A 13,267-nucleotide genomic window follows, 5' to 3' on the forward strand; every position below is an offset into this window, starting at 1 on the left:
CTGGGACATTGCAGGCACCGAAAGCCCCTAAAAAACACCTCCAGTTAACGGTGAGAACCCCTTCATTTGATATGCGAAAGTACCTGCAACGTCTTCTGTGCTCTCTTGAAGAAGTTTCACGAGCTCAGCATCTTCGAAGCTCCCGTTTGCTTGCCTCTCCAAATTCCCAAAAGCCCTCTTCCCTGGATCTGGATTCACGCCGTGTTCCCATCTTCGGAGGCCTTCAATAAAGGCTGGCAGTGACAATGTTGCCGGATCGTCATTAGGAAAGACATCTTTGTAGAGATCATGGGCCCATACTTCGTCCTTGGCACTCATGGCGGTGTGCCATCTGTAAAACATATTGAACTCGACGCTGACTTGGTTTCCAGTGGCGGATGGGACTGTTGTCTTCCCAAAGTCAGCCAGTGGGTCAAGGTTCCAGGTCGATTTGCAACGATTCAAATTCAGGATCGTCTTGAAATAGTCGCCGATGATGATATGTACGTAGAGTCCGCAAGTTATGCTGGGGCCTCAGTCAGTAACGGTGCAGTTTGGGTAGGATGATGAAAGACGGAGGAGTCCACCGTCATGGTGACCTTCACGTAACTTCAGGAATGACTTGGCACTCCCCCCTGGTTTGTATACGACACAAGGGGAAAGGATACTCACAGTCTCCCGACTTGGAACAGATCATTTTCACGCTTCTTCATCGCAGCCTTGTAGAGTTCATCTTGAGCAGACTCGACGGGAAGACTGAATCTGCCGCCCTCGTTGATGTCTGCTAGTTCCTCGACCACATAGTTGTGGAAGCGGTTGAACGAGACCAAAAGAGCACAGACCCCCGGTGGAAATCCGAGGACTCTGACCTCCGAGAATGCGTCAGGCTTCAGCTTTCCATCCACGAAGGTCCGGACAGCAGCTTGTTGCTCTTCGTTGTGGCCATACAGAGGCCCAAGGTCCAGGTAAGAAGAGCTGTCAACCTTGTTGTAGTCATGCTCATTCGTACGAAAGACATCTGATGTATGGTAAGCATCCATCAGCTGAACGGTAGGAAGCATTTGATCCCTGAAATAGGGGTGGGTCTTACCATGAATAATGATTGTAGTGAGGTAGAATAGCATACTGGAGATCTTGCTAGGATGCTCTTTCGGAGGCCCATCTCGAGCAAACAGAGCTGTTTGGAATTAGCCCAGCACTCAAGCCTGCCTTTGGTAAGGGGAGCAGCTATACCGTCAAAGATCAAAGACGGGTCAGGAAGAACAGCAGGAAGCACCGTCATGGGTGTGACACTGCGTGCATAGGCGGACCCAGCTTTCCCAAGATTGGGGTAGATGACACTCTACACCTTGTCAGAATCTCTTTTCTGGTGGAGAGGGACTGGGATACTTGCATTGTTTGACCCATCAGCGGCACGGTACTTGTACTGGTCTCCCAAACGTGTGAGTGGTGGATGGTCGAGGGTTTCCCATAGATTCTTGACCAATGCCCCAGCGATAACGTTACCACCTTTCGATTCTTCAGGTATGGATGCAGCCAGTTGAACAATACGCTCAACCTATTGTTCACTTAGTAACCTTGTAAAGATTTATGCTAGACAGAATCGTTGTCAACATACTAGGGGGTTCTTGTGATCGATTGAGCCGCTATGCAAATATGCCTGGATGGCAGAGATGACCACACCGACGTCTTCTGGTAATTTCATGTCTTGGGCGTGTAGCTCAATGAGTACACCTCGTAGGAGGCCGTGATCGATGGGTGCATCGATTTCGCTGGTAGAGGTGTGGTGATTTTCTCCGAGCGTCTGTCGAATTATCTCAGTGAGCTTTTCCATAATGGTCCGAAGGTCATTTGGGACTGTGGGAATTGAAGCAACGCTTGGACGATGACTCCCATCCTGGTCAGGCGAAGAAAGAAGGTCAATTTCCATGCCATCGTGTGCAGCATCGTCGATTGCCATGTCGTGGGTAACCCCGTTGGGGGCTGATGCAAGGAATGATGGCATGGTGGGAGGATGTGAATGAGATGAATGAAGAGAGGAAGAAAAGGAAGTACGAGATCCGCAAGCAGTGGTCGGAGAAGAAGGTTTTGCGTGGATGAAGGGGAGAGATAATACAGGATGGTATAAACAAGGCGAGACTCAGCAGGGACGCTTGGAGACGGAAGGTAGGAGGCGAGATTTGATGATGTAAACCTCGCTTGTGGAGGTATTTAGGAAGGTACAAGGAAGAGGTAACCCTCAACCCCCAGTATGAGAGACAAAGCAGAGCCATTCACCCAAGGAGACTCGGAGATGTCTTTCTTTGCTTTCAGCATAGCATTACGAGGAGACACAGAAGCCAGCCCGGATCACTTCGAAGCGTAACCGCCTCTCCCTCATTCACTGAGAGCAGTTCGTACTCCAACCTCTATCAGAAGATGAAACAGTGTTGGTGCCTTCCTTTGCTAAATGCTTGCTTTCCTTTCCTGCTCAGTGCTCACTTGCAGATCTTTGCATGACCTCCCATCGAAGAGATTCTGACAGGATCAGGGTTGGCTCGTAAACAATGCCAGGCTGATCGTCTTGGACAACGCATCTTGGACAATCTGAAGGCATCTGAAGGCGACTGCTTTCTTTCGTTGACCTCGCATTGCAGTTGTATGAGGCAGCGAAATGTCCGGCGGATGCCAAGAGATGGCGCTAAGGAACGTTAATCTTAGTAGCGGACTCTTGCCCTCACCCGTGAAACATTTTTGTTTGCCATTCGACTCCAGACATTGCCATACTGGCAGATCTGTCTTCCAATGCCATCTCTGCTTCACTAACATCCCCCAGCTACTGCGTGGTGGTTAGGATAGACGGTATACTCAAAAAGAAACCTTTTGAAATTGGGGCCGCAGGGTTCATTGAAAATGACCGGCGCGTCATAGTCTCAGTATTCAGACTCGCTTAGGGGGGTACCCTATGGCCAGCCCTACACTCGTTCCTCGCTTCGGGGGCCAATCATATCGCAAGCTCATTACGGTATACCCCCCCTCTAGAGTCTGAGTAGGAAACCCTGGAATCGCTATATTAGCCGTTATTTTATATGAGATCCTTATCAAAATTAATCGGAATAGAAAATAAGTAGTTTCTTTTATATATAACTTTTTACTATATTAGTATATATAAAAGAATAAGATAGAGCTAAACTAGAAAACCTTGAATTTATATATATAGCTAATTATAAATTTAGAGTTACTACGCTCTTTAATTAGATCGACTAAATTAGCCCGCTAGCCCTCTTAAGCTCTCTTATTAAAAATTTATATATAGAAGTTTTACACTCTAAAATAATTAGCTTTTTATAAATACTATTACTTTATAATTTCGTAAATTATAGAGTTTAGTTTACGCTTTCTAACGATATAAAAATAATAAAGTTTAGTTTATTATTAATAAATTAAATAGATATTTAAATATAATAGTTATAGTAGTTATATTAGACGCGTCTAGAATCGAATAATAATCCTTTTATCTATTTATATAATTATTCTTCTTTTATTATTTTATTAATTTACTAATATAAATATAATCATCCTCGATATTTCTTATAAAAATATTATTAAACGCTTTAGATATGTATTTCTTTCGTTTATCTTTTAAATCTCTTATTAATATCCTTAGGTTACTTCTTAACGAATCTACTATTATTAATAATTAAGGTTATAAGCGAGTTTAATAGCTATCTATTACTACTTATAAACGTATTAGAAAATCTTTAAAAAGAGCTTAAATGAATATATTCTTCTCTATAGATTTCTTCTAAGCTAGCGATAATATCTTTTAACTTAATAATACTATCTTTTAAAACGCGTCTTTCTCCTCTATTCGTTCTTTATTACTCTATTTTAATTATATTTCTTCTATAATTCTATTAATCTATTAATTATAAATATATTTATTCTCGATATTTCTCGTCTAAATATTACTAAATATCTAAGATATATATCTCTTTCGCTTATCTTTTAAATCCCTTATTAACGCTTTTAGACTATTCTTTAACAAATTCGCTATTATTAGTAATCGAGATTATAAGCGAGTTTAATAGCTATTTACTACTATTTATAAACGCGTTAAAAGACTCTTAAAAGAGAAGAAGTAAGAGAAGGAACTATAATAAGTAAATGCGGAGAATACTACGGAGAATACTGCGAAGAATACTACGGAGAATACTACGGAGAAATTAAGCGGTAATAAGATTATTATTATTAAGAATACGACTTAGCTCTTCAAGATCTCACATTATATACTCTCTATAGTTCTATATTAAATTATTACTTAATAAGCGGAGAATATTACTATAACTTAGTTTATTATCTCTATTATATTAATATAATATATTACTATAATAACGTTATAAGAGAAGAATCTACTACGATAATTATAGCTAATTAAGTCTCTATAGAAGAAATATTAAACGATATATATTTAAATAAATTAAAATTATCCGATATCTTACTCTGATAGCTATTTTATTATTCGAAAGATTTTACTGCGGTAGAAGATAATATAGAATTTACACCACTAATTAGTATATTATCTCTATTTCTTTTTAATATTTTAATACTTCTTACTATAAGAATATAGCCTTTCTCTATTTTTTATAGATAATTATTATAGATTAATTTTTTACACTTAATATACCTTTCTAATTAGATCTTAGCGCGCCTCTCTTTATATATATATATCTATATATTATATAGATTAAATTAATTTTATAGTAGTAAAAGTAGGTTAAAAACGTATAATAAGCGATTAGAGTTTGATTTAACTTAGGGCTAGGGCTAAAATTCGATTTAACTTAGAAAAATCCAACTCCATAAATTTAATTCATAGGCCTTTACTTATACTCTAATAAAAAAATAATTTTCTATTAAATAACTATTTAAATATCGTAGAATTAGATTTTTTTTTTCGATTTTTAATAAAATATCTAAATTAATTATTTTTAGAAGATTTAAATTAGAGTTTTAAAAACTATATTTTTAACCCCCCTCTTATTCTTTAATATATACCGAGAAAATTCTAAAAATAATCTTAAAATATTCGTTATATTTATAAGTTTATTTTAGAATATTATTATAGAATATACCCGGCCAGATTTTTTAAAATAATACTTATTAAATTTTTATTTAAAATTTATTTTTCTAAGCTATTATCTTAAGTAATTTATTAAATAATTTATAATTTTAAATTATTATTTAATAATTTATAGATATAAGTAAAGATATATAAAGTTTTATTAATAAATTTTTTTATTTTATTTAATTATTTAATTATTTTAAGACAAGTAAAGGCCTATGAATTAAATTCATAAAGTTGAATTTTTCTAAGTCAAATGAAGTTAGATTTTTTCAAGTTAAATGGAATTTTAGTTCTAGCCCTAAGTTAAATCAAACTCTAATCGCTTACTATACGTTTTTAATCTACTTTCACTACTACGAAATTAATAAAGGAAGTAAAAGCCTTAACTCTAAGTTAAATCGAACTCTACTTGCTTTCTATACGATAAATAGCTTACTTCTATTACTATAGATCGCTAATTAATTATATCTTTATCTAAGAAAGAAGTATCTACTTAATAATCTTATTCTTAATATATCTCGTCGATTAAATAGATTATCTTTTTAATAGATCGTTTAAGACTATAATTAATAAACTAGTTTTACTAATAACTTAGTTTAAGATTATATATAATTAACTATAAATAAAGACCTTAGAATATAGATATAAGTCGATATACTATAATAACTAGCTTTAGAACTTATTAATCGTTATACTAAAGACTAATTAAATTAGAAATTAAATATATTAAAAGAGAGTATATAGATCGTTTAAATTAGGCGGAGTTAGAGGGATATATAATATATAGTATTATTTACTATTATATTCGCCTTTAAGAATATAATAATCGAGTATTTTAGATCTAATATATTTAATTTATAGATATATTTTATTATATAAATTTATACGCTACTCTAAATTTCTTAATAGTATTACTATATAATTTTATTTTAACTTTAAATAATAAAGTAAAAGCGAGGTTAATTCGAAAATATTTATTATTTTAGTAGATAGAAGAAAGCTATCTTTCTTATTAATAACTTAATCTCTACTATTATAAATAATCTTAATTTTAGAGAATTTATTAAGAACTTAACTATTAAATTAAGTAATATTCTTATTAAGAGTATAAAGAATCGCTTTAAATATATAGAAATTAGCTATTTAATATAGGCTAAAATTATTATAAATAGTATTAATTAGCTAAGTAATAGAGTTATCTAATAATTACTCGATAGACTAATTAATAACTTCTTATTTTTTAAAGCTTATTAAGATATTATTATCTATATCTAATAGCCTTTAAGCGAATTTCTTTATATTAATTCGATTTTAATTAGTTAAATTCGTATTTTAAAGTCTTATATTTTCTATTAGTCTAAGAATTTAAATATAATTTTAAAGATAAAACGCTCTTAACGTAGTTTAAGCGATATAATCTAACTTAATACTCTTAATAACTAAAAGAATTTAATAAAAATTATTATAGAAATATATAACTATATTATTAAAAGGAGTAGAATTCTTTTAAATATAATTAATGGCCTTAATATCGTAGCGATTTTATATAAAGATCTTATTTTAGAAAATAAGCTTAGTCGCCTTTAATAATTAAGCTAAATTAGATTTTATTAATATACTATAATTAAATTAAATAATAGTATTAAGAGAAATCTTAAAGCGAGAATAAGTAATAATATTATTTTAAAGAAGAATAAAGATAATATTAGATAAAGCTATAGTAATAGCTATCTTAGAGTTATATTATACTCTTCGCAATATAATATTCTAAAATATAATCTTATTAATATTTTTATAGCTATTAAGAAAGAAGAGTTAGCTATTAAAATAAGAGATTATATTCTAAATAGCGTCGGCTATAATAATTTAATCGTTATTAAAACTCGCTTATATCTACTTCTAAATATTAATTCGATAACTATATTCTTCGTATAGAAGTCGATTTCGATTATTAATATAATATTATTTATAATCTTATTAGATCGCGAATAGACTAAAATTAATAATAAAACTAACGTTCTTTATAGAGCTAGTATTATTTTTCTTTAAACGAATTTAAATTAAATAAAGATAGAAGTCTTCGGCGATAACCTACTTATATTATATATCGTTTAATAAAAAAAGAGTATAATACTAAGTTTAAAGAATATAAATAATATTATTAGATAATTTAAATAAAGAAAAATATATATTAGTTAAGAAATATACGTAAAGTATAAGAGAAGAATTAAATTATTTATAGATAAAAAAAGAAATAATATATCTAGCGCGAAAAATTTTAGTAACTAAAAAAAGAATATTATATTAAAAAAGTTATAATATTTTAAAACTATCGTTAGCGCGAAAATCTTCTTATTCTATAACTTAAAAAACTTTAATTTATAAAAGAAATTACTAAGAAAAAATATATCTAACGCGAAAAGTTTTAATATATAAAAAAAGAAATATTATATTAAAAAAAGTCATAATATTTTAATATCACCGTTAGCGCGATAAGCTATTTATACTATATTTAAAATTTTTCTACTCGATATAGAAGAAATTACCTATATATCTTATTTTATAATTATTTTATAGATTTAAAAAGTTATCGAGCTTATATTATAATAGAATTATTACGAAGAAACTTCGTAAGTAATATCCTTCTTATTAAGTTACTACTTTATTTAATACTTAATTCTATTTAGCGTTATTATAAAGTAAATCTTTTATTATATAAATATTATAATAAAAAGAAAGAATATTACTATTTATCGTGTGTAAGTCTTTAAAGAATATAAAGTTTAATATATTTAAAAGGAGGTATCGTAGATAGAAGAGCTTTCTAGCGTTTAAATTAATATAATATATTCTTATAATAGTATCTCTACGTCTCTAATATAAACTCTATTTGAATATATCTTACTTTTTTTTTTTTTTAGATATATTACTTCGATAGATCGATATAGAAGAGATTTTCTATTTATCTTCGCTATCGACGTTATTAATTTAGCTAGAAAAAGACTATTAGCTTAATCTAGCGTTTATATACTATATCGATTATTTAATTTAAGTTATTATCGTTATTAAATATTACGCTATATTAATTTAAAAGATAAATAGATAATTATTTAATAGAAGAATTATAATTATATAATTTAAAGCTAAAAATCCTTTAATAGACTTCCGTAGAGCCTATTTATTATATATCTTAATACTTTTAAATCTTATTTATCTAGTCTAGACCTATATCGTCTTAATCTATATCGCTTTTACGCTCTATTTAAAGATTAATCTAATTATTATCTTTATAAATATATTTAAAGATATATTTATAGACTTTAACGTTAACGTAGATCTCTATATTAATATAAGCATTATACTTAGCTAATAAATAGAGACTATAAAATATTATCTAGTAATTCTATTTAGATTTATTATCTAATATCTTAATAAACCTATATCGATAATATATAAAATATTTAAAATCTAGTTTAAAGATAATATAGTCGCTAAAGTCCTTCGAAAATCGCTTATTATATATATTCTTATTTAAGTCTTAATAAGATAAGATAGTATTTATTCTATTAATAATATACTAGCTATAATTTCTATAAAGTATATATCTAGTAATAGTTATATAAAGATTAAGAAATAGATTTTAATTAGAGATCTTAGTATTAATAGCGATATTTATCTTAATAGCGTTAAAAAATTAATCTTTAGAGTGTAATATAATAAGGATATAGATATATAATAAACCTCGTTTTTAAAATTTTATAGTATAGGTATAGGCGAAAATTCGATCTATTACTCGTAAAGTTAGTTAGAGTTAAAACTAATTAATATTTTAATTAATTATATTTCGCCCTTATAGAAGTAAAGAAATTTTTTAAATAATACTATAAAACTAATTAATAGAAATTACGATGTATAAGAGGCTAAATTATACTAGAAATATCTCTAGAGACTATTATCTATATTAATTATCTAACTAATATATCGCCTAAGAAATTATCTTATTAAATAAGAAGGAGAAAAGCTATTATATTATAATAAGGGGTAAAAAGAATAAAAGTATATCTAATACCTTTCTCTTTAAAATATTATTTATAAAAGCTTTTAGCTTTAATCTAAATACTCTAGTAATTAAATTAAGCTAATTAGTAATCTATTCGCTAAATAGAAAATTTTCGATAATCTTAATTTATTTTAAATTATAGATAAAAGTTATAAAGAGATTTAATTAGTTAAACTTAATAAATAGAATAATAATATTCTAATAGAGTTATTTTATAAATTATAAATCTTCTTAATAGAAGAAAAGAAGATCGATACGTTATTTATTAGCTTAATTACTTATAGTAACTTTATTAATATAAGTATTAATAATTATTTAATAAGTATTAACTCGAATAGTTTTCTAATTTATCTTTAATTAATAAAGTTTATTATTTTCGATAGCTATATAGATATCGTAGATGAAATACTATAGTAGTTTATCGTAATAAAGAAAACGATTAAACTTACTAAAACGATTTTATATTATATATTTATAGAAAGTTAGCGATGAGTAGAATAGAAGAAATAAATAATATAGATTTATAATATAAGATAAGCGTTATTTATATAGAGTTATCTCGACTAATAATTTCTCTAATTTATAGAATAACTTCGCTATTCTTACTTTGCTAGATAAGAAAACTTCTATCTAATATATTATCTATATAAAATATATTATTATACTATAACTATTTATTAAATAGAAAAATAAGAGAATAGCGTAGAGATATATAAATTAGATACTAATATAAAATACTAAATCTCTTACTACTTTAAGTCTCTATTAATATATCTCTAATCTTAAATATATCTAGTAGATTATAAATATTATTTTTCTAAGCGATAATAACTTTATCTAAAATAGAATAATTATAGATATATGAATTATAGTATTATAAGTTCTTATAAAATAGCTTATAGTCTCTTATATTTAAATTAATCTTTAGTCTTTTAGATATTAATTTAAGAGTATTAATATAAAAATTAATACTTTTAAGAATTATAGCTATTTTGCGATAGAGTGTCTAATTAATATAATTATAATAACTATATCTAGTAAAATTAATATAAGAAACGCGATTAGAAGAAAGTTATATCGTATTATAAATTAATTTTAAATATTATTTATAATATAGATTTAGCTAAAGATCGATTTTTTACTCTTTAAAGACGTTAAAGCAAATATATAAGTAATAATTACTTTTTAAATTTTATATATATAGAGGGTAACTAAATAATTAATAGTAATCTACTATAAGGCTATAAAGGCTATATTATTATATTAAACGCTATAGCGACGAAATTCTTTATAATTATTAATAAAATTTAAGATCTCTAATATTAAAGAATAAAGGATTTAATTAATAGTATACTCGCTAAGATTAATTAGATTATTTATACTTATTTTAACGCTCTTATAACTTTATTCTATATTATTTATTTTTTAATTAATATCTATTTTAGATATACTAACTTTAATCTTTTCGCTATTATAGTACTATTTAACTATTTTATCTTTTTATAATATTATATTATAGCTATTATAAATCTAATCTATAGAATTTAAATTATATTATATAAGTTTTATAGTATATAGATAATGCGCGATATAATTAATAAGCTTTATTAGAGATTAAATAGAATTTAAATAAAGGCTATAAGATAAGTTAGAAGAATATAAGCTATCGAAATTATTATTAAAGAAGTTTACTAATAAGTCTTATAATAGAGAATCTTTAATAGCGTTTTTCTCTTATTTAGAAGCTTCTTTTTAACGATATTTAAGATCTAATACGCGTTAAAAAACTTTAAAATAGAGTAATAAAAAATAGATAGGGGAGAAAGATATATCTTAGAAGATAGTATTGCTAAATTAAAAAATACTATCGCTAATTTAAAAGGAGTATATAAGAAAGGATATATTTATTCGAGCTCTTTTTAAGGATTTTCTAACGCGTTTATAAGTAGTAATAGATAGCTATTAAGCTCGTTTACAATCTTAATTACTCGTAATAGCGAATTTATTAAGAGATAGTCTAGAGGCGTTAATAAAGGCTCTAAAAGATAAGTAAAAGGGGTATATATATCTTATAGATCTAATAATATAAAAGCGAGGGGTAGAGAGAATAAATATATTTATATTAATAGAATTAGTAGAATTAGTAAAGTAATAGAGGAATAATAATTATATAAATAGATAAAAAGATTATTATTCGATCTTAGACGTATTTAATATAATTACGATATTTAAATATTAGTTTAACCTACTAATAGTAAATTAAACTTTATAATTTTTATAGTATTAGAAAGCGTAAACTAAGCTTTACAATTTACGAAATTATAAAGTAATAATATTTTTAGAGAGCTGGTTATTTCAGAGTATAAGACTTCTATATATAAATTTTTATAAATTTTTAATAGTTATAAACGCTAATTTATTTACCCGCGATATCTAATTAAAAAGCGTAGATCTAACAAATTTATAATTGACTATATATATAAATTTAAGATTTTCTAGCTTAGCCCTATCTTATTCTTTTATATATACTAATTTTTAGAAAAAAAATTAAAAAGCTTAATATCTTTAAAGACTTCGAACTTTCAATTTAGAAAATTTGATATATTATTATTATATTAGTATATATAAAAGAATAAGATAAGACTAAGCTAGAAAACCTTGAATTTGTATATATAGCCAATCATAAATTCGATAGATCTACGCTTTTTGGTTAGACATCACGGGTAAACAAATTAGCGTCCGCAACCATCAAAATCTCGCCCTCCCGCGCCTCCCTCATCAAAAAAATAGGTGTATATTATTAACACATAGAATAACTTTTTTATATATTAAGAATATATTTATAAGTTTTTATAAAAAGTGATGGTTCGGTTATTAAGTAATGATATATCGAAGTTATAGATTATTAAGTTTCTTTGAAATAGTTTCGGGGTAACTCGCTCCGAGGTAACAGCTACCCCGGAACTTACTAATGCTGATATATACCCAGGGGTAAATATCTCATATCAGCCAAACCACCAAAAAAATGAGGCTTGGCACGGTTTCCTGCTCAGACCCACTGCGTGGGGCCACTGAGACTAGGCGCGTCACCTTAAAAAAAGCGATGTCATCATTAACATCCAATTTGGAACTCGCGTGCTTGCCTCTCCTCTCACACACATCATAATTCCTCTTATCACTTTTCAGTTCATCTATGGCCTCTAGAATCTTGAAGGCACACCGTTTACTGTCAAGCTCCGCTCAATCATATCTCACATCACGCACCATCAGTCCAGCACCTCGAACACTCTCCCGCATCAACGTATTTCACTTTCACACCAGTACTAGAACCATGGCTGAACATGCATCTTCATACCGCGCCAACGGCGACAATGGCGATGAGGGAAACACTGAAGGCGACCTCAACGCATGGAAGCATAGAGCACCCTACAAGGTCCACGACAGCGACCCAAACTTTCACGCTCGCTATGAAGCCAGCTGTCATTGCGGTAAGATCCGGTACCAACTGAGTAGGGAGAAGCCACTGGATTCCAAATACTGCCATTGTACGACGTGTCAGAAGCTTCATGGTACGAAAAATCCTCCCTGCCCTTGTTCAGAAAGTATATGCTGACCCCATATCTTTTAGGAGCACCATTCCAGTGGGCAGCCATCTTCCATAAGGAAGACATCAACTTCACCCACGGTCACAGCGACCTGGGCTGGTACGAGAGCTCAGAAAAGACTACCGTGCACAAGCTGCCATGCAAAGTCAGCTGTGCTTACTGCCGTACACCTATCATGGACGAGGGAAGGAATATGATCCTGCTGTTTCCGACCCTGATCAACTTCAAGTCTCCTGAGGACAGGAAGAACTTTGACCCTAGGTGAGCATTGTCAAATCTTTTCCAAACCCCTCAGGGATAGCTGCTGATGGTCACTACCTAGCTGCCACATGTTCTACACTCGTCGGATCCTCGACATCAACGACGGCAAGCCGAAGTGGTCAGGCATTAGTAACGACAGCGAGCTGATTGAGGATTCACCCGAACAAGACAAGAAGAGGAAGCGTGAGGAAGACGCGGCGGAGGGGAATGATAAAAAATCATGATGGGTCTGTTGAGCATGGCGCATGCGTGTTC

The 13,267-nt window shown here is 29.4% G+C and overlaps 3 protein-coding genes across 3 annotated transcripts; 1 reads left to right on the forward strand and 2 right to left on the reverse strand.

The window, feature by feature from the left end:
- Window positions 1–27: 27 nt before the first annotated feature.
- On the reverse strand, window positions 28–1,103 carry HO133_001453 (uncharacterized protein; the record flags this gene model as incomplete). Its single annotated transcript, XM_037292383.1, has 2 exons — window positions 28–505; window positions 652–1,103. The coding sequence occupies 2 exons, from the start codon at window positions 1,101–1,103 to the stop codon at window positions 28–30; spliced, it is 930 nt and encodes a 309-aa protein (XP_037151802.1).
- Window positions 1,104–1,321: 218 nt separating this feature from the next.
- Window positions 1,322–1,984, reverse strand: HO133_001454 (uncharacterized protein; the record flags this gene model as incomplete). The annotated part of the gene is made up of 2 exons (XM_037292384.1): window positions 1,322–1,537; window positions 1,598–1,984. 2 exons carry the CDS (start codon window positions 1,982–1,984, stop codon window positions 1,322–1,324), a joined length of 603 nt encoding a protein of 200 aa, XP_037151803.1.
- A 10,493-nt stretch (window positions 1,985–12,477) lies between these two features.
- On the forward strand, window positions 12,478–13,236 carry HO133_001455 (uncharacterized protein; the record flags this gene model as incomplete). Its single annotated transcript, XM_037292385.1, has 3 exons — window positions 12,478–12,715; window positions 12,775–13,012; window positions 13,074–13,236. The coding sequence occupies 3 exons, from the start codon at window positions 12,478–12,480 to the stop codon at window positions 13,234–13,236; spliced, it is 639 nt and encodes a 212-aa protein (XP_037151804.1).
- Between the last annotated feature and the right edge of the window lie 31 nt (window positions 13,237–13,267).

The sequence above is a fragment of the Letharia lupina genome (assembly GCF_014066315.1).
Source record: "Letharia lupina isolate WasteWater1 chromosome Unknown contig_12, whole genome shotgun sequence".
NCBI classification, from domain to species: Eukaryota; Fungi; Ascomycota; class Lecanoromycetes; order Lecanorales; family Parmeliaceae; genus Letharia; species Letharia lupina.